Source organism: Mixophyes fleayi, chromosome 10 (genome assembly GCF_038048845.1).
Source record: "Mixophyes fleayi isolate aMixFle1 chromosome 10, aMixFle1.hap1, whole genome shotgun sequence".
Classification (NCBI taxonomy): Eukaryota; Metazoa; Chordata; class Amphibia; order Anura; family Limnodynastidae; genus Mixophyes; species Mixophyes fleayi.
In genome coordinates, this window is record NC_134411.1 from 94,813,579 (window position 1) to 94,836,582 (window position 23,004).

Genomic DNA, 23,004 nt, shown 5'->3' on the forward strand with positions numbered 1-23,004 from the left:
GGGTGGAGTCTGACAGCCCTTGTACCTTATATAGGGTGGAGCTTTCATTGCACATGTGTTCTTTAAAGTGGCCTTGACACCTACATATAGTGTCTCATCCCTGTCACAGGTTTCTAATTCTTTGACAAGTGGCATTATCTGAATAGTGGTTCAGCCCACAGGATGGCCCGCACTTTAAATAGGTACCATATGGCTAAGTCTACATGTCACGCCTGTGTTTTTATATACTGAGGGATGGAGTCTATTTATAAGTGACACCTAGAATTCATTATCTATGTCAGAGGTGTCCAAACTCAGTGCTCAAGAGCTACCAACAGCTCATGTTTTCTGGATTTCTGTCTGTAGAAAAAGGTGGAGTAGTTACTGACCCAGCCAAATAGATTAACTCATCTGTGCATGATTAAAGACATTCTGAAAACATGACCTGTTGGTAGCCCTTGAGCACAGAGTTTGGACACCTCTGATCTATGTGTTAAAAATCATAAGGAAAGCCAGGTATAAACATGTCGTGAATTGGATACTATTGTATGTGAGATGATATTATCCAGGAACACATGGATAATGTCATTTATTTTTGAGGCAATATTGTGCTACAAAGGACACATAGAGACATAATGTTCTAACCCCCCTCCCACCCTCATGCTTCATACTGGATTGCCTTCAGAATTCGTTATAATCCTCATTATGCAAAAATTACAGACTAGTCTAATATTATCTATGTGATCTATGTTATATACGTAACCCTCTGTTTGCATGGAGGGTCAGTGTGGGGCCAGCGATACTCTGCAGGGGGTGGTTTCGGAGTGTGGCGTTGGGCAGTGACATCTCCTAGCCCATCAATGTCATCGCTCCCGGCTACTTCTCCTCCATCAATCACATTATATCACTCATTTTGTGCAGATCGGGCCGGCCTGTGGCTCTCCAGGTGTTGTGAAACTACAAGCCCCAGCATGCTCTGCCAACAGTTAGCCAGCCGATAGCTGGCAGGGATTGCTGGGACTTGTAGTTTCACAACACCTGGAGAGCCACAGGTTGGCCAGGCCTGATTTTGTGTTATAAAAGCGTTCGGTTCCCCTAATGGTATCGCCAGCCCTGGGTCTCCCAGCTCTCTGGTACCTGTGGGTAGACCTCCCGGATGTAGCTCAGTCTCTCTGACCTCAGGCTTCTCCAGGAGCCCCCGCAGTGTATAATATCAGTGTGGTACATGTAGTGCAGACACAGGAGGTCACAGTTACCTATCTGGAGATGATGGGCACCAGACCATATGTCCCTTGATGACAATAAATAAGAATAAATTGTCATCTTACAGCTTCACACTCCAGCACAGCTCACTCAGTTACTTTAGTCAGTACTATTACATGACACAAGAGCTGACATTCTCATTTTGTGCTCTGTCACCCTGGCTCTCACTTCTCTGCTCCTGCAGTTATAGTCACCCCAACTTACCCACCCGCCCTGGGTATTAGCTGGTCTCCTACCAGCCTCTGCTATATATGGGACACTGGGAAGTGCAGTCTGGGACCTTACAGATACCACTCAAAGCGAACACTCACACTCACCCATTCACAGACACGACAGGTTAACAGCCTCCTTCCTGCCCATGTGGTCATCTCAAGCTCACATCTCCCCATACTGATATTGCCCTAATTGAGCACCAGTTGCCCATAGTTTTGAGCTCACGCAGCACCCTATAGGTTAATGTGAAAGGATACAAGACTCACAGCTAAGCCAATCACCCCTCGGCTCTCACCCATTTATCAGTTCTTCATTAATGTACATTCTTACTAATAGGATACTTACTCTAGACAGTGCCATCTATACCCAACTACTGTGCCCAGTGTTAGTGTATGGTCATAACCATTTCCTAGAGATTGGTAGGACAGAAAGTTCCACAACAGAGAATCGAGTTGCTGGACTAACACATTTATTGAGTTATTGCATTTTCTAGAGGCTGATAATTTGTCACTAACCAATCAGGAGGTAGAAGCCTACACACTCAGCACTCAGGGGAGTGGAGTACAAAGTATCCGCAGCACAGAGGAAAGAGCAGCGTCAGGGCACCCATCCTTGGCATCAGGAACGTTTCAGATTACAAGGTTTAAGGACTATATGGAAGGCAATGCCCCCTGCTGTAACATACGCAGTTTAATACACAACCCAGTGCACAGAAGCCATTCTCCTTCAGTGGAGATCTCTGTGGATGTAATGATTCTTCACCCAACCAGGGCTTTTGTTGTATATAGAGGCAAATAAAGTGTAACCTGACTTGTACAGCTGGGTGTACATTTATATACCAACGTTCCAGCAGATTCTGCTTTAATGACGCATTGCTGGGACTATTAGTTCCACAACAGCTGGAGAGCTGATCTTGATGCTGCTCTGACACCATGTAAGAATCACTGCGCTTTAGACAATTTAGTGCAATAAGATGAATGTCATGTTGTAGAATGTATAGAATACAGTGCAATAAAAAAAAACAATATTTCATTGGGGATTTTTTTATTGACCATTAAATATAAACAAAACATCAGGATTATTAACAAGGTTCAACTGTGAGATAAGATCAACTCATGTGAGCAGCTTTGAAGACAACGTATAAACCCATTACCGCAGGAAACGAGGTCCCTCTAGTCTGATATTCCAGTAAAGAGGTATAGTAGATTCTTTTAGAAATATGGCAGCCTGCAGCAGGCAATGAATAAATACACAATTTGATCTTTGACAGTCATGGAAAACTGTGTACATCCCTGTTTCTTCAATATCAAAAAGATGTTTCACTCATTTGATAGAATATGCTGGACCTATACATGTATTAAAGTAGTAGTTGAGTTGAAATCTTGTTACAGGCACAGAAAAACCAATGCTATAAAAACATCATATTGCTCATATGTCCGAGTCTAATACAAGGCACATTAATCAGCTGTGTGTAGTCGCCGACTAAAAGGATGTGTATGTGTACAAGTGACCTCTAACATTCTGCATTAAACCGTCCCGTTACGGGATCCTGTCACACAGGTGAGTTTCAGCGTTGTGCGTGTTTTCACATAAACCTATGTGGACAATTCTGACACAGGGAACATCCATGTGAGGAGCCTGTTTCCACCCCGTCCATTTACACGTGTAACGCAGCAGTGGGAAACATGGCTGACACATGCTAACAGGACTGTGTGAGACATTTACAAAGAACAGGACAGACATCCACAGTATTTTGCGCTAGGGTGATAAACACTGATTGTTCTGTATTTTGATAGTAAATAAATCACCCATTGGGCATTTTGAGGGGTTGAACTTTGCATAAATTGTGCAGGTTGGCGCTGCGCATGCCCATAGAGAACAGACAGAGAGGTGTCTGGCAGCTGCCTCTTATTACTACTGAGAATTGGGGAGGGGCGAGCAAACGCCGGCTGAGAACATCCACTAGAGGACAGGTGCAAATACACTGCGAGTACTTTGTGTAGCTCAAACCCACACGGAGCCAGAAGCATTTCGAGATGTGTACGACTCTTAGCTATGGGAGGAAATGCACAATTTTTCTGTTTTTCTTATTTATGCCAATTTTGCAACCAACTCTGCATCTCCCGCTTTGTGTTTATTTACTAGATATAATGACTAAAGTTAATGTGTCAGGATTAAGCAACATTTGTACTTACTACAGGGTCCAGAGTACCAGACCCAATCATACTACATGTAGGTGTCTGAGCAGGGCCGGATTAACCCGAGGTCTAACTGGGCTACAGCCCAGGGGCCTCGGGCATCCAAGGGGCCCTTGACAGAGCTCAGCAGAATTACTGATCGGGATGGGGGCGGGGGCGCCCCCGACCCGATCAATGCTGAGCTCTGTCTCTACATTCCTCCTTCTCCGGCTCTCAGTAATCTCCTTACTGAGGAAATCTCGTGAGAGTGTCACGAGATCTCCTCAGTAAGCAGCTTACAGCGCGCCGCGGAAGGAGGAATGCAGTGACAGGAGAAGGTAAGCGCTTGGGGGGAGGGGGGGGGGGTGGTCAGCTAACAGGGGGGCCAGTCTGCTAACGGGGGGGGGGGGGGGGGCCTCACGGGGGAATGGGGGCCCCCTTAGCCCAGGGGCCTCCATTCCGTTAATCCGGCCCTGTGTCTGAGGAGCAGGACTGGGTGGGATATGTACGTGGAGAAGGCAACTTGTGAAGAGTTGACACTCTACTCTAGCGGTACGATAACCTGTGGCTCCCAGTATACCCTGACATGATGACAGACACTTTGGCACAAACATTTGAACGTGAAATATAGGGTAGATATATAAATATGGAAGTAAAATTTATCATTTCATCACTTTAAATTTCAGTCTTGGAAAGCAGGTCAGACGTGAACCAATATTGGTGCTTAAATCAGCAAATTGTCCCCATATTCCTGTGCATGGGCCCAAAACAATCAGCTTGTCCAATCCGATCCAAATCAGCCGACCTCACTGAAGGTGGTCTGACCCAAACCCACAAGAGATCTCAATGGAATACAGCTTTTTGTCTTCAAGTTTGGTCTTTCAGTACTATGTAATAATTGTTCAGCCTACACACAGAGCCGTACCATAAATAAAGCTCTTTCCTGCATCTGTTTAATATAACCAGCTTATCAGATTTAGAATACATTGTGCGCGCGCAATTTTTGTAATGTCTTTGTCTGTGGGCACCGTAAGAGCGGTCTGCGTAGCAGTAGGAAGATCAGTGTAATGAAAGCTCACTGTGAGGAGCCCAGTCTGTGGCTGGTTTATACAATGTAACAGACATTGGTTGTGGCCATTTCATTTAATAATGGTGCAGACATTGGTAACAATTTGTTTTGCTTAGAATGTAACAGGCAGATGTGGCCAAAGATCATCTGTAAACTTTTCTTTTAAAAAAATAATTAAATAAAACAAACAAAAAACTCCCAATAATAATAATTAGTATATGTTACTACCCAAGACGCAATTTTCTCAGAAACTGACTAAAACTTCTACTTTTAAACCAAGCGACTGTTCCCGAACAGATAACCGGATACAAGAACTGCTCGGTGTAGTGTAAACAGTCAAATCCCACGTTCACCTCGCTTGTTAACCCCTTCCTTGCTGTGTTACACTGGCAGGTCCCCCGACAGGAAAGGGTTAATACTTTCAGTACATTCAGTGTCCGACGTATTCAGCAATCACAGCTGAGATTCAGGAGAATTCATCCAGGAAGCGGATGTGAAATTCCTTTATTTTCTGTAACAGGAGCTTCAGCTTGTCCGAGGGGGGCAGGATGGTCATTCTGCAAATCAAGCGGGACATTTGTTAAAGTAAAAATTAAAAATCTATGTACAAAAGAGGGGGGGGGGCCTTCAATATTTGGGCAACTTTAATTGTAAACCATATGCCCTCCTGCAACATTTCCAAAATGTATTGTTCCGGCTTATGTGGTTTTCACAACTGCTTTACATACAACATCTATTAGTTTACATAGCGCCAGGATAGGACATCAGCTCAGCGCTGTGGGTTGGATGAAACTATATTCACTAAGCAGATCTGCGTCGTGTTGAAGTGCAATAAATAAACAACTCTGCCTGGATGAGAAATCCGAAAGGAAACCAGAAAGATGTATTTAGTAAAAAGTTGCCGTAGGTCATTTACAAAACAATCATTCAAAACGTGTCTGTATGCAAAGAACCATTTAAACAAACTGACAAAACAAACAAACAAACAAACCCTACAATGGTTACAGAAGTGGGAGATACCAGTAAGTGCAATGGTGAACGTGGCTGTAAGTGTTACCTAAAGTGGTACGTTCCCTCTTTCTGTCCAAAGCCACTTCCAGGAACGACGCAGATGCCGGCCGCCTCCAGTAGCTGCATGCAGTAGAACATGTCCGGGGCCATCTGCAGATCCTGGGGATATATAATTAGATTTGTCTATTAGCTTTATTATTTAACAGCAGAAATCATAATTATTTGATACAGGCAGCATATTGCACAGCACTGATCCAATTGCACGTGGAGCTTACAATTATTATACTACTGGTAGGCTTCCTCCTACAAACAGACAACTAGTAACAAACTACTACTTTTTCACCGATATATTCTTACAACATTCCACCTATATTCAAATGTGTAATAATGTCATTTTTACGTGTGCATTCTATTATACACCCACAAGGTGGCGCTGTGGTCCCTGCAGCCTATGCAATTATACCCAATACAACAACCTTTGTATAAATGTGAGGTGGGGATATTACAAATCATTGAAGATTCCTGTACCCATAGAAAGTAAGAGTCTGTACGCTGTGTGCTTTATTGCACCAACAGACGGCTCACATTAGAATTATAATAATACAGAAGGGAACAGCTTATCTTTTGTTATGGGTGAAGTTTTTATTTGACAAAAATCTAAATCATTGTCTATCTACCCCATATTACCCCTCGGATTCCTTAGATTGATTGTTTATTCAATTCAAGTATATGGCCAACGTCGGGTATATGTTTCCTATTTAACAGAAAATATACTCTATTCATACAAAATGTAACTTAGTATGAAGCATGCACTCAGCTTAGGTGGTGTGGATGAACCATAAGAGCTGATGACACATTGGACAGTGCTAAAAGTAACACTGACCTTTGCCCTTTCCAGAGCGCGTGGCGGGATATGGATCTGGGGGAAGGCGTACATGGCACCTTGAAGAGGGTTACACTTAATACCGGGAACCTGGTTAAACCATTCCTCCGTCATTTTGGCCTTGTGAGCAAGAGTGGACAGGACAGCTTCCTTCTCCTGCAGAGACATCAGAGAAATGTTCCTCTTTTAAACACAATTTGCAGATTGTTATGTATGAAACTCAGGAGTATTGCATACAGTATATACTACTATAATGTGTGCAGTATCACAAGGAAACCCCCTAAAACTGAATTTATTGCAAACCTTTAGTTCCTGTTCTGCTGTGGTTTCTGCAAACAGCTTGTGGGATCTTTGTCACTTTCTTGCAGGAAGTGACTTGAAAACGTATTAGCACCTTGTGCGAATAATATACTCTATTGTATAGTTTATATAAAAAGCTTAAATCAGAAAAAAAAAGGGACTCTGAGTGAACAGATACCACACAATTTTGATAGTTAATGCATTTATTAAATGAAGCTAGGAAACATCCTGTGCCCTTTGCAGAAAAAAAAAAAAAAGGTCACTCTCCCTCTTGCAGTCAATGAGAGGTTACACAAATGTTCTCAGCAGAGACTGCACCCAGACAGTACTACCTCAAGTCATTCACAGCCTGTAGAGGAATCCTGCGCCCATTCCTCATTGCAGATCTGCTTCACGGACATCTGAATGGGGTTTAGATTTGGAGTTTGATTCATAAGTTAAAAAACTCCTGATTTCTTTAATTACTCGGATGTATTTGTGAATTTTGTCACAGAGGATTTTGTTATTCACAGAGCAGAGAAAGTAACATTTGCTTTGTGAGGTTTTGGAGCTCAGGGTGTGACTTGGAGTTATGGGGATCCTCCACAATAGTGGATTCTGAGGTCTCATCGCTACCTATGAGGACTAGGATTCCTCTCCTGGAGAACAGCTTCTTTCAGACAGACACGAGGCTTAATGTGGCCACCAAACACCGCCACTGGAGTTGCTGAGAAGATCATCAAGTCAACCCTGTTATGGAGCAGGATGGCATAGCCAGTGCGTAGCTTATACAGCTGGCTTACTATACGAAGGTAGCATGGTCCTGCATGGAAGACACACCCAGATCAGTGGCAAGAGCTTAGGTTAAAGCAGTGGTGACCCGCAGGATGCTGTGACTACATCAACTCTCTTCAGAGCATCATCAAGGACACCCCATGAGGGGAGAGCACTTTGCTCGAATAGGACAGACCCGAGCATGTTTGTTCTTGGCAAAAGGGCTCCTTTCTACTCATCAGGTCCAAACAGTCCTGGCACCAGTCCTTGACGTCCCCAAAAAGCTCCTGACACAGGGAAGCCAAAAAAGGGCTTCCAGACAGCCAGACACGAAGTCTTCAGACACTCCCGCTCAGAGGCACTGGGAGTTTTTATTTTCTTCTGTGACTCCTACTATTGCTCCATGTCCAATGCTCAATATTGTCAACCGAGGGTAAAATATATAAATCAAATCAGGAATTAGGAAAAAAATATAACCAGAGAGCCCGAGAAAAGACTGCAGCACGGAGCAGCCCCGGAGCTCGGGTGATGGTTGGGTGACTTTCACCTTACCTGGGAGCTCTGGTTTAAAATCATGGGAAGTAGACAAAAGGTTCCGCATTCTGCAGAATATAATTACATCCAATGGTTACATTTATTTACAGGGCAGATAATGTCCTGTTACCATTGTGACCTATGTTCTAACAAATCATTTTTCAGGAAATATAAAGGTCACCACAGCCTTGGCATGTATCACCGACTATACCGTACACCAATGTAGCCGATAAGTCCCTGAGCCACACATACCTGGATAAACTGCTCGTAGGATTCCTCGTTGGGCTGCGGTGGGTTCACCACAACATCCATGGCGGCTTGGCCCGGAACCGGAGGACATAGGCGGACCGAGAGGATTTTCACCAGCTGCGCCTTAATATCAGGGTGCATGTTCAAGACCTCCATATAGCCCCCTCTGTATCCACACCTGACACAAACAGCCATCATGAAATTTATATCAGAGAATACTAGAATATAATGTTATTACAAGTCACCTCCCCAATCCCTGTACATATTAAAGCACAAGCTCTTAATAATGATACCTGCTGTATAAAATGAATGGTGCTCTACTAAATCTTACTTTTAAAGTTTAATATTAAAAGTGGTGTTCTAAACTACTCCAAGTCATTTATACACTATTAGGGCATCCTCCCACCAGGCCTTGCTAAGTTGTACCCTGCTGCAAATACCGCCATATTTGGTTTCGCAAACCCATGAGCACATCAAAGTGCACGGCCGCAAAAAAAAGCCGAGTGAAGGCCAAAAGAATTTCAGAGCGCGCTCAGTTCTGTCAGTTGTAAATGACACCCCGTGTGTGGACGACACATGGTCATCCGGCTCATCCCCGAGACTTACTCTCCCATGTAACCCTTGGAGGTGGAGTGGAACGAGGCGAGCTCCACGGTACTGCTGTATTCCGGGCCCATCTCGTACAGAACCTTCTTGAATGAATGAAACTGGCAGCTCTCAGAATAGACATTGTCCTGATAGACCTACAGAACACAGAATGAGGGTCAGGGACAACTGAAAACTGCCATATCTCTGCGAATCTATCCCACATCATTGATTTGGATTAAACAAATAAAATAAATAAAGAATGAAAGGCTACATCAACAGTAAATATTTCTTATTACCTTGTACTATTTATCTTTATACAAAGTTGAAAATACTTTATAACATTTATAAAAAGAAAATAAATAAATAAATAAATATCCCCCCCTATCCCACATCTGCACCCATTAGGAGAGTTTAGAGGACACGAATAGGTGACAGATGGTCCTGGTGCACCTCGATGTGCTCCCAATTCCTCACACTCGGCCCTTATTGAATCTCCCCAATCCAATGAACATGCTACATCCTCCTGATACCCTTGCTAAACCATGAGTCAATATGGAGGATAGTCTGCCTTGCTGTTCATTTGTTTTCTTCTGTATGTATATTGTTGATATTAGAGACCCCCCCCCCGTTGTGCTTTCCCGTTTGGACCCCCCTACCCCCCTCATTTCTGTACCCCCATATATCCTTGAAAACTTTCAATAAAAACTATCGACATTAAAAAATAATATTCCTTACTTCATCTGCCAGTAGAAACAGCCCCTCCTCCCAGGCAAAGTGAATCACGTCCTCTATGCAGCGTCTGCTCTGGACCTGTCCTGGACAAGCAGGGAAAACAATTACACGGTGTACAACACGGACACAGGAACCTGTACTGTAATATACAAACACAGCAGACTGTACTGTAATATACAATCACAGCAGTGAGGGATGGGAACCTGTAAGCTGGGTCCAATGTTAGACCAGCCACTTTCCCTTATGTACCAATTACCTGTAGATTACTAATCATTAAGTGGCCTCTCTGCAGAACATGGCCTGGTCCAATCCTTAAAAATTATGTGATTTGTGGACATTCTTCTTAAGAGAAGCTTGTTGATCAAAAGATTCTGCAGTGGAACAATTGCTCCAATTAGATTTAATATTCCCGACACCACCTATAATGATTACTTTTAAGGTGTATAGTTCTTATAATATGCATTCTTTTTATAGGTCTGTATGAATAATATCGCAAATTGCTGTGAGGGTGGCACATATCAGGTTCATTTCCCACCCATAACAGCGACCAGTAAAAATCACTTTGCTTCATGGAACAAACCAAGTTCCCAGAATTGGCTGCAAAATTAATACTTGATGGAGACTGCTTTCAAATCCTGCATATACGTGTCCCCCATCCTGGCTCTGCATTGCCTCTCTAAACACCAGTGACTCCGCTTGTAAAACACCCCATATTTTAATTCTCTTTACCTATCTGGGTCTAAGCCAATAAGTTAAATGCCCCAATTCCCACCCTGTCCTTAAGACAAGTTTCTCTCCTGGGATACAAACGCCCTAATTGGTTGGAGGGGTACGATTTTTTCACTGATCTAGCCCCCATCGCACTCTTCCCACTTCTCAGACATCCAAAAAACAACTCTATATCAATAAAATCCCCCCCCCCCCCCGGCTTCATTTCCTCCATGTACTTGAATCTTGGGGACCCTAGCCTGTCTAGACCTCACTAGGTTAAATGGAAAGCACACATTAAGGAATTGCTTGCCGGAAAGGAATACCTGGAGGTTTGGGGTATCCAAGATAGCAGTTCTGTATATTTTTGATGTGGGAGAGGTTGTAAACCCCCCTAGACTTTTATACACTTACAGATACGGGTTCTTCTGAAGGCTGCCTCTCTGTTTGCACATACGTAGGGTTAAGTCATCATATCCCCTTTGTGGTTTATTTTATTCAGTGAAAGTAGAGAAAATAAAATGGTAAAACAGGTTCATTAACTCACCCGTTGGGTTACCCGGATTAATAATACAGAGCACCTTTGGATTACAATATTCCTTCGCCTGGTACAAAGATCTTCGTAGCTCATTGATGTCCAGCGCCCAACAGTTCTCCTCATCCAGATAGTAATTCACCTGGAAGGCGTTCAGTTCAGATATGGCTGCCGAGTACAACGGATACTGCGGGATGGGAATCATAACTCCGGTCCGCGAGTTCCCCTCTCCCGACACAAGGATCTTCAGGATAGTCTGAATACGGTACACAGGGAACAGTTACTCTACATGAGATCCATATAATGACAGTTCCCATGAGAATAACCGGGCACTATATACAGATCACTGCTCAGGCTATTATCCCAGGGATACATCACGAGATAATTAGTAATGATCAGGGTGCAGAAACTGGGTACAAAAAGATCAGTTACCCAGCGGGACGTTCTGGCTTTCTATTTGTAGTCTGTGGACATATTAAGTAATCACAAAACAGTTTTGGGCAGAAAACCCCTTTAATAAGCCACTGTTGGTTAAGAAACAGGATTTATTTATACGTTAGTGGTAAAAAAAACAAAAAAAAGAAGTAACTTTTTCAGACAAATCTGTTCTATGATACAGGGTTCAATATTTGTGTTTTGTCGTTTTGCTAAAAAATATTAGTAATAAAAATAGCCCCCCTGCCCCCAAAATTCACCTTATAAAATACTTGACCGGATTAGTTACAAATTCCAGCGTCTGGGGCCATGATTGTTTTAATAAGCTTTAAAATATGTACATTATGTCTGGTCTACTTTGTTATTTTTTAAACAATGTAACGATATCTGAATAATGGGTTTTGCTGGTTTTATGTCACTTACAAATATACCGTCACTAGCTCCAGTAGTCAGATAGACATTCTCGGGGTCTGCAGGAATCCCGCTGTCCCGCCTCTTAATATATTGAGCAACGTCTTCCCGGATGCAGGCGACGCCTTGACTGGCGCTGTAGGATCCTGAGAGAGAAGACAATTAAGCAGGAACATGTTAGTGCTAGGAATAGTAACCTTTAGGTTTTGTTTTGCTCTATACTTCAATACTGAAACCGCAGCAAGGGCTATAGTCCTCAATACTGACCTGTCATTGCTACATAGTCACATTCTGCATTTAGAAATATTGATGCAGGATTCTGGGTGACTAGATAACCCCATATTCACACATTATACAGAAATACCACTGCGGGATTCTGGACTACTATTCTACAGATAGTCAATGATTCCAGGTACTAACTTGTCTTGCCAAAAACGACAGAGCCAACACACAGCACTGGAATGGAGTGTTGTAAATGATGTTTGGTCATGGAATGCATTAAAAACACAACAACAACAAAAAACAACACACACAAAAACCCCCGAGTACACCATTGTAACAGTTTATTTTGCCCAAGCTCTGACAAAGAGTACTCATAAAACAAGCAAATAGTTCTGTGAATTCAGCTCTCTGGATTTTACTTAGGGAGCACGGAGAGTACATGGTATTTCAGATATAGCAGAACTGATTGAGGGAAAATGCTTCTCATGTTATACTACTCGGTAGAAGATCCGATAGCGGCTATTACAGCCGTGAGTCTACTAGAGAAGTTTTCACCCATCCTTCTGTACATTGCCCGAGATGCATCAGGTTGTACGGGAACCATTGGCGATTAGGAATTCTGAAATCATTCCGTAGATTGTTAATGGGATTTGGGTTTTCACTGGGCCGCTCTAGGACATGTATTCTTTAATTTTGTTACTTTAAGCCACTGCAGTGTAGCTTTTGGTGCATGCTTTTTAGGTCTCTTGGAGGTTGCAGCTGGTTTTCCTCCAAGATTTACCAATAACTTACTCGATCCATTTTACCCTTCAGAAACATCTTCATGACATCCTGCTCCTGCCAGCTTCTCTCCATTTCTATGCTTGACTGGATAGTGCTCCAGAGATGTTAAAGGTCTTTGAAGTTTTATTCCCTTTGTCCAATTGGCACTTTCCAATAATTTCTTTTTTGTATTTGCTTTGAATATTCTTTGATCTTTATGATGAAGCTCTGGTTTAAAGGCACTAATTGTGAGACCTCTCTGACAGGTGTTTATTTTTAAATTACTTTAATTGCACAAAGGTGAACTCCAACCAATTATGTGACCGCTGATGACAACTGATTGCACCAGAGTTTATTTAGGAGTGTCTTAACAAAAAGGGCTGAACAGTTATGCAATCAATTCTTGTCCATTTTTATTTGGAATTGATTTAGAAACATCATTTTCAATTATTTTTTTTTATATATTAGAGTATTTTGTGTTGAACACTTGTAAGAATTCCAAAACAGATCCAGGTTGACTCTGAAAAGACCGGTGGACAAAGTAACCTGACAATATGTGAATAGTCTACTTCTGCTAGCCAAGGTTTGAATGAAACTTTCATAGGTAGGTGGAGGTGGTTAATGAAACAATTGTCCAGGAATGTTTTGTTTAAACCCACATTAACTGTCCTGATACGCAATAGTCTGAATGTGATGCTTTAAGGTAAGATTCCTGAGCACCCGATTCCTTTGGTATTATGGCAGAAATGTGTGTATTGTGTATTATGCAAATTGTGTATTATGAAAATCTTTGCAGCGTGTTTGCTGTGAGATAGAGACACTTAAATGGAACTCAGACGACTATGTGATCTTGTATGACCCCATGCATCTACTACCACGGTGTATTCCTTGGGGGGTTTATTCTCTACTAGTGCTTTCACTTGAGTGCCTCATCTTAAATATACTCCAGGATTGTTTTTTTGTGTCAATATCAGTTACAATGACTTCTGATTTGGGTCTTCTTATAGTCCATATTTGTATTTCCTCCCATAAAATCAAAAATAAAGATGTAATATATAAATAAGGTTTGTTGGCTGACAATGATCAGTTTGCTGCAGATATCACACAAAACTAATACAAGTGTCTAAGACAGTCAATGAGAGCTTTTTATTGCATGAACTAGGAATTAGACCAACTTTGCTTCGCTCAGCAGATGTTTCAGGTCTTTAAAACACTAAACAGATGGAATTTCACTTCAGCTTCCATCAGCTGGTGCACACCAGGTGCAGGCCTAGATTATTTTTGTTTTCGGAGGGGGTGTGATTTACTGCCCCAACCCCTTTATCACTCCAGGCAGCAGGCTATGTACATGTGCCTGGCCACTCTGTGTTTAAAACACAATAAGAGCAGCAGGACACTGGCTCACACTTGATATAATTAGACCATGACAGACACTTTAATGTACATTGTAGGTATTTGTAAAACACTGGACATTAACCTGGTCACTTTTGCTAGTTGAAACAAATGTGGGTTTAACACAAAGTGAAGTCTTTGATTTTACTTGTCATTCTGCAGGATAATATGAAGAGGACGCACGTATGTGTATTATGGCGATTTAACAGAAGCTGTAACATCCCAGTAATTCATTCCACGTACCCAGGCTCTGTCCTCCGCATGACTTTAGGATTCTGCTGGCTCGGTCTTTAGCATCCCGCGGGAAACGTGGATTATCCAGGAGGTCAGGATAAGTACAGAGCGCCACAACCTGCAAAGATCAGCACAAAGACGTATTGCAATTAGGAGTTAAAGGGCCAAGGCCTAATGCAAATTGCTTGCAGTAAAAGGCTTTATTATAAAGACAGGGCTTATAGAATTCTACAAACAGAGAAGCAATCCACATAATGGCAGTGAACCTACAAGCTCAGAGTGTAAATCTTTCATTTTAGTCGCCATTTACCTATTGCTTCATTACAGATTGTTAAACATGAAATGCATTTATATGCATTCGAAAACTAAATATAATACCTTTTCCTATGATCATCCTATCAGTAGCTTAATTTCTACTATTATGCCATTTAGATTGAGTCTATACATATATTATATGAAGGTCTTATTGTTTACCCTTCAGGAAACCCACTAAAACCAAGTATCACGTTGCCAGGCCTTTAAGAATAGCACTGCACCCCCCCCCCCCCCAAGAAAAAAAAAAAACTATTTCTCCAACGCCCCTCTGGCTCCTTATACGTTTCTCCACATTTCTGCTCTGCTATAACTACTCATCGTCAATTGTATTTCTACTTTATTTAAATAATCATCTGAATGAGATATAATTATGTCAGTATTTCTTTGTATTTGATTTTATTCCCATTTCTATTAAGAATTCCCCTTCTGCTACCATATCTCCTTCCTCCACCTATTTTAGCCTCCTATGCCACCTAGCATAGCACAGTTAGCTCCACCAGCTCGGACCTATATATTTTATGCACCTTCCTCTACCCGCACCTCTAGTATTTAGGTTTTCTGCCCACAAAGACCTTACCAGCGACAATGATACCACATACCCTACTTCAGTGCAACGCCACCAAGACATCAAAAGAGCGCTTACAGCGCAACATAGCTACAAACGGATATGTATTACTGTTTATAGGATAACTGGGTACATGTCAGTGTTTGTAGCACACACATAATACCTCCACCTATGGTGAGATGCGTTAGTTTATGTACAACCAACAGGGAAAGGGGTGTAAAGATGGCATAAAGGGGTAGTGTAACACAAAGAACAGAAGAGATTAGAGTCTGGTTACCTGTCGGAGAAATGTGATTGGCTGCTGTCCCATTGCGTGGGCATCACCAATGTTCGCTTTGATGACCTCATCAAATGGTTTCTTGATCCCCTACAGAGAATGTGAACAACCATTAAATGGAAATCCATGAATAGTCTGCAGTAGAAGACACCACACATCTTATAATGTCACTCCCACTAAGGGTGCTTTCTTATTATCTGGTCTATATAAATGTTATTATTGCATTGCCTGTAATTACCTAACAAAGGGCTCTGCCATAAAAAGTGCTGCTCTCTGACACCGGCTATAGTTTAGATATCCTCCTGTCCTATGCAAATCAAGCCTCAGTTATTGAGCTTCAGTAATGGTTTATTTTATACAGTAGTATGGGGAATTCAACAACAACGTTTATGCCCCATGCGATAATATTTGTAACAACAAAGGCTGATAACCCACCTTATTGTTGTTTTTAGACATTATCCCATAACTTTCATTAGTACCGTCACTCAGTTTTGTAACTGGGATTTCATTGGATCCATTTTGTTTCATATAAACATGGTGCCCAGTGTTGCATTTAACCAAAGTGACAAGTGATTTTTATCAAACCAATAACCAACGGGATCAGTCATATCCTCCTTTTCTCCTTTTGTTCCTTATTGCACGTGGCTGAGCAAGGAAAGACTCACCCACCGACTCACTGGCCTGCAAAGTGGGCCGGTATGTGCCATGATGTTGTAAATCTCGTCCTCACACACCTTGCCCCGCCCATTTGATGCAAATGGCATCATAAGGGTTCGTGGTGACGTCCTTGGCGTCATCATATGCCTTGCCCTGCCCAGTGGATGGCACCAATGGTATAATCAAGTCACCCTCACCTCTTCTTTTTAGATCTGGCTCCGTGTCCCAGAGTGCAGATATAAAAATGATGCAAGTACAGCTACTACCAGATTTAATAAGTCCCAATATGACAGTTTGCATTTAATATTTTCACACGACAACCTCTGAAAGCTTAAATTTGCCCGTTTGTCAATGTGAGAACCTGATGCTTGTAAAGAGGATAAACACTCAGCAAAAAGAAAAGAAGTTATTTCTACTAATGTTGATTGATACAGAGTAGGTGTGAAAAGTTCCATGTTATATATATCTGCTGCCCCCTCACATCATTCATACAAAGATAATTTCTATGTGTATCCGGTGTCGGCAGAGATGCTGTGTCCGGAGCTCGGATGTTGCCATGGTAACTGCATTCAGAACAAAGAGTCTATTGTGGATCGGGAATTATTTCCAGAAATACTCATTTTGCTCAGATCTTTCCCCCCCTTCACTATAAATAAATTCTCACTCTGCACAAAATGTTCACATTTTCAGATACAACTGATTGTATTATAGCACTTCTATATTTTGGGTTGCATAATGCAAATTAAAGCCAAGACCGGTATCCATTTATAGGTGTGCAATTTGTTATTGAGCATAGCTCACTGCCCACAATACAGTGATCAGAGCTAACTTACATTAAATGTTTATCAAACCAGGTTTTACACTTTGAAAAGCAAAACTGTTTATGAGACAACATTATAAACTGTTACTTTCTTATGCAGGCAGCAAAGGACTTTATACTGAAACACTAGCTACATTAACACACATGGTTTTCTAGTTTTTCATGCTGAGAGACAAGTACCAAGAAACACTATTTAAAAAAAAAATTAAAAAAATTGATTGATAGAAGATGCCAATTTGGCACCTGACACTACCCGAAAGAGAGTCACTGTGAGCCTCTGTAGTTACCTAGAAAACAGCCTAATATCTGCACAGCATGTTCTGCAAATGCAGGAAAATACACCTGCAAACAAATATCTTCCTACCCAATTACCAAGCTTGTCAACCCTTCCCTTAAAGATGTATCCTCCTTTGGAAACCCTTAGAGCTCGTTCACACCTACCCACTTTTTACACGTTAAACGCATGAAAAATACCCAATGAATAGGACCATTTACATTTTTGACAACAGCACATCATATTTCTCATGCGCCATCACATGTGACCATTTCAAGAGCGCATGGAAAATGTGTTCAAAACACACAGCTTAAGAATGTGGTTTAATCCATTTTCCCCAGCACAGTTTGAGGGCTTGTTCCATTTGAACGAGCCCTCAAACTGTTCCCCAAGATGCCATCTCTTGAGGACGACCCTGTATGGGTGAGTTAATCCATTTGAATTACCCATCAAAGATCACGTGTTCCCACGTAGAGAAATCAAAGCATTGGCTGTATATAAGAAAATAGCATATACGGAATGACAACAGTAATACATAATCTATAGATGCAATGTTTAGGGTTTTATGGCCCCCTAAAAGCTGACATAGCGTGATCACGGTCTGTACTACTTTTGTCTGTAATTAATTATAATCTAGCTCCTCACCACACCAGGAGATGCTGGAAGAAAAAAAAAAGAACTTGTTAGTAGTTTATGCCTCAACCACATCACACAGTAAAACACGTGATATCAGGTACCTCCATTGACATAATGTAAACACATATTGACATCTACAAGAGGACCACAGTATTGTGTGCTTTTGAAAAAGAAAGCACAAATCTAAAAAGACTGGAACACAACATGAACACTGACCATTTGCATAGATCAAACACAAAAAAAACTCAGTTGACTGGGAGCATGAAATGTCTGCAGTTTTTAACCATTCAACATCCGTGCACAGTTGCTCAAAAATGCAACTTGGACATATCAAAGAAACCAGTGAATGAGGTCTTAAGAACCCGTGCAGAGAATAGTCTATGGAAAATACACTAACCTAAAGATAAGTGCAAACAATAAATTATAAATTGCTCAAGTAAACAAAGATTTGTCCATTCTGACAACACAAGTCTTCCTGGATATGGTAAGCTAAAACACTGAGGATAATAACTAGTCACCATAGACCTATTACGAAGTCTTTTTTTTTACGCAGTCTTTTCACAGACAATTAGTGCTAGTACGAAGATCATTAAATTCTTACTGATAAGTTAAACTCACAGGAAACGATGTGGGGTCACATGTTACAAGAAATTAAAAAAGGGGAAAAGGGGACTAGTGTCATTCTTAAATCTTACTTCCCATTTATGGGAACAGCTAGTTCACCAGCTAGAGACAGGTACAACACTGCTGAAAGTTTGAAAAGAGCCTGTATGAGTCTAGGAGAGGATCTCCCACGCAGGGCTATTTCCAGGCAAAACAGGGACTCACCAAATTACAGAGCTTGCAGGAGCAAGGCAAGCGAGACCAGGGGGTATATTTACTAAACTGCTGTTCCAACGAACAGACGGTTCTTGACGCTATACGGTCATTTTTTATTTATTCTTTTAAACAGCAATCTTATTAAAGACAAAACCATTAGTTCGGTTTTGTCTTTAATATGATAATTTAAAAAATAAATAAATATGACAGGAAAACGCTGTGACCTGGCAGTTTGTCGGGACTGCAGTTTAGTAAATAAATAATAATAATATTATTATTATTCCCCTTTGTGTGTTGTATCAAGTCCCTTACCTGAGGAATACAAAGCAAGCAAAATATTGTGAAGCTCCTAATTAGAGTAACGCAATGTAAACCATGAGCCGCCATTAGCACCTTCATAGAGGAAAGTAAATAAGCAAAATATACTGTACTTAAAACAACTGTAGTAGAAGAATTTAGTGCATGTCTTATGCAGTAAATACGCCACACATGTTAAGTCATGTCTGCCTCTGCTACTAGACAAATGCAAGGTAAGCGTTACAACCATACTAAATCCAGTATGTTGTCTTACCCTTACTAAATTAAGGCAATGAAAAGTTTATCATGCAACAAACCTGGAAGTATGTAACATATACCATGTGCAGTAAATATATCCCTAATAGTACGCAATATAAACCTTGTGGGCGGCATTGTGGTGCCTCACACAGCTGGGCGCAGGGGTTTGATTCAGACCAGGATACCTGCGTACAGTTTTTGCATGGGCATTCTTCAGGAGCTAAGATTTCCACCCACAGTTCAAAAAAGATATTGGTAGGTTAAATGGCTTCTGACAACAACAACAAAAAAAAAGCCGACGCTAGCAAATTCGTGTGGTAGGGAATTTATACTGTAAGCACCAATGGGGCAAGAAAGGATTTGAATGATTCAATATTTCTCCAGAAAGCACTGTAGTATATACAAATACAACTATTTGGGAATTGCAATATAAGCCTTATGCAGTCCCACTGGGGAAACAAAACACACACTTTTTGCACCAGAAACAATCTCACTGAGGGAATGCAATGTGATCATCATGTGGTAAATACTAGAAAAATGCAAGGTTAGGAACCCTTCCCCACAGACTGTCACTGTAGATCACAGAGGGGGAGGGGGAGCAGCAGAATGATGCAATTGGTGCTAAACAGAAATGCTCATTTACTAACTTTCCCTTTAAAGCGCAATTTACACCATAACAACTCATAATTAGACATTTTATTGTCTAACTTACACTTGACAGAGAAAACTTAATGACTTGATAGGTTTTAATGCAGGTTTGCATCTAAATGCAATATAAAGCTGGGTACACACTACAGAATTTTCCACCAACTTTTTATGCCGATCGATTTTACATGCGATCCATGTTCCGATCGCTCGGTCCAGCTTTAGTAAATGATCCAGTGACCCAGCCCAAGGTACCCCACTATGGGACCAGCCTGTGGGGGCATATGCCCCGCCAACCCCAGCACATACCCCCTGCATAAAGGAATTTATAGAGCATCCTCCCACATATTACATAACTGCATATAGCACTAGGCAAGCTGAGGCCCTTCACCAGCTGTAGAACTACAAGTCCCAGCATGACACGTCCCTTTATCAGAGCATTCTGGGAGAACTACAAGTCCCAGCATGACACTCCCCTTTATCAGAGCATTCTGGGAGAACTACAAGTCCCAGCATGACACTCCCCTTCCTCAGAGCATTCTGGGAGAACTACAAGCCCCAGCATGACACTTCCCTTCACCAGAGCATGCTGGGACTTGTAGTACCGCCGGTTTGGTAAGCCTGGAGCATGCTGGGACTTGTAGTACCACCTGGAGCACGCACTCACCCGCTCCAGCTCCCTCTCTATCTCCCCGGCTTTCAGCACGATGGGCCCCCGCACCGCGTACTCCACGGCCCGGACCTGCGGGTTCATAGACTGCAGGGTGAGGATTCGGTCCCGGGTGCGGACAGCCGGTGCCTCCTCCGCCGCGCTGCTGCTGCACGGCCGGTGCCCCGTGGTGGCTCCTCGCAGCCCCCTCAGCACACATCGTACCGGTCCCCTCATGTCTCTGTCACTAATAGCCCCCGGGCATCGGAGAATCCCTGTGTGCCACACCGCCGGCGCCGGGGACTCTGGGATATGTAGTTTATGGCGGCGCGCGAGGCTGCTGCGCGGTATAGCCCAGCACGAGCTCGGGGGACTACAACCCCCGGCGTGCACTGCGGGAGCAAGGAATTGGCGGGATGTCCAGTTGCTGCCAGGAGGAGAACTAGTCACAGTCTGTCAGTCATCCTGTCATGAGATGAGCATCCTAATTGTGTCACCATGACAGGGTGTCCAGTCATTATAAATCATAGAAAGTGTATAAAAATGTATTAAAATCACCTGACAATGCATTTTACTGATACATTATTAAAGTCAATGAATATGTATAAACAAAAAACAAAAAAAAAACAAAATATAAGACCATTATTGTGGATATTTTATGTATATTTGAGGATATCTTCTGGCAACAGAAGATAAATATATATTTGAGAAGATATTCTCACAGATATATTAAATATCTGGAATAAATGTCTTAAAATTTGAGAGATTGTAATACAGACAACTGAGATACCTTAAAAATTAGACTTGGGGGGGGGGGGGGGGGGGGATTCAATTGTCCGCAGAATTTAAGTTAAAAAATGCCAAATAATCCGTGCGGGTTTGGAGATGCAATCGCGGCCGTTTTCACTTAAAGCAGCGTTAAAAATCGTTCAATTTTAAAACCGGTAACGCCGCCCCCGTCCCGTTAACCGTAGGTGCATGAGAATTTTTAGGGGAGTGAAGGGAAGGGTTTAACGCGGCCATCTATAATAATAAAAAATGCTTTGCATACATTTGTATTGCATTACACAACCTTCTATTGTATAATATCTACATACAAAAAAAAAGTTCACCTTCTCCATGTTATACATTACTGAGAAACATAATTTTTCACTATTTTTAACATTATTACATTATTTCAATCATTTTCTTATGTTTTCAATTTTTTGCACAGCCAAGAGAGGTGTAAAATAAAACCGCCGATTTGACAGTTTATTGCGCCACGTTAAAAAATAATTGAATAGCTTTTAATGCTTACCCCTCCCTCCCTTCCTGTACTTTCAATGGATCATCTACTTGTCCGCGATGGGACTGTTTTGGCAAACAAAACGTTGCGTTAAAAATAGATTTGGGTAAAGTTTACGCGTCTCAGAATGAGGGAAAATCGCGGTCAAATCACTTAACACATTGTTATTGAATTCCCTCTTAGTGACATATTCAATAAAAATGAAATCTTAACACCGGAGATATAATGTAAATGGTTTAGAGACCTGGGTTCGGCAGCGATGGTTGTACATGGTTTCTAAAAGGACGGAAAGCTATGAAGGAATAACATGCTGAAACATCAGCATAACTGAATTTATTTATTTATGACTAACCCTGACTCTTTCAGATATAGACAACAGAAGAGTCATTACTCTACATTCAATAAACGCTACATCACATTTTTAATGCTTTTTAAAGTCATGGGGGCGTATTCAATTGTGAGCGTTAACGCTGAAAAACGAGCGCTCGAAAAATATTACCGTTTATACGGTAAAATTGCGCGCGAAAAGCGTTAATACGGTAGTTTACTCGCGGAAATTCAGCTCGCAGCTCAGGGAGCAGCGAGCTGAAATTCCGCAAGTAATTACCGTATTTACGCTAAGATTTTTCGAGCGCTCGTTTGTTAGCGTTAACGCTAACAATTGAATACGCCCTATGGAGTTAAAACGCTAAAAAAATTGTATCATTAACAAAAAACTTAGTCTATAGGTTATTTGAGTATGAAGCAGCAGGTAGAATTACTTTAATTACATTTAAATAACGTGTAGACATGAAGGAGGATATTATAATCAATTGTGTGAGATGCACAGAAGTAGAATTATAAAATAACACTCATAAAATACATTTAAAACTAATTTCTTTTTTTTCCTTTTGGGGCCTTTTAATATGAAACTCAGAGATCTTGGCAGAAAGAGCTTGGAGCCACTTGGTCAAGGGCTGCTGCTTGGGTGCGATTAAGCTGAGGGTCTGCCAGATAAGGACAGGGGAATGTAGAAATTAAGGGAAATTTGTTGCAGAGAGGCGGAAAATTGTTAAAA

The 23,004-nt window shown here is 41.7% G+C and overlaps 1 protein-coding gene across 1 annotated transcript; it reads right to left on the reverse strand.

The window, feature by feature from the left end:
* Positions 1–4,882: 4,882 nt before the first annotated feature.
* GPT2 (glutamic--pyruvic transaminase 2) lies at positions 4,883–21,023 on the reverse strand. The gene is made up of 11 exons (XM_075189210.1): positions 20,681–21,023; positions 15,608–15,697; positions 14,460–14,568; positions 11,853–11,986; positions 11,007–11,250; positions 9,755–9,834; positions 9,038–9,174; positions 8,435–8,609; positions 6,596–6,751; positions 5,759–5,871; positions 4,883–5,258 (listed from the first exon to the last, which is right to left on the reverse strand). The coding sequence occupies exons 1-11, from the start codon at positions 20,897–20,899 to the stop codon at positions 5,168–5,170; spliced, it is 1,548 nt and encodes a 515-aa protein (XP_075045311.1). The 5' UTR covers positions 20,900–21,023; the 3' UTR covers positions 4,883–5,167.
* Positions 21,024–23,004: the final 1,981 nt, after the last annotated feature.

Excerpts from the sequence above, each read along its gene's own strand:
- GPT2 (XM_075189210.1), bottom strand. The coding sequence starts at position 20,899 with ATGAGGGGACCGGTACGATGTGTGCTGAGGGGGCTGCGAGGAGCCACC. Across the intron at positions 11,251-11,852 it reads GAGCTAGTGACGGTATATTT|ACTATCCTGAAGATCCTTGT; the intron begins GTAAGTGACATA and ends TACCGTATTCAG. Across the intron at positions 6,752-8,434 it reads CCTACGAGCAGTTTATCCAG|GAGAAGGAAGCTGTCCTGTC; the intron begins GTATGTGTGGCT and ends ATGTCTCTGCAG.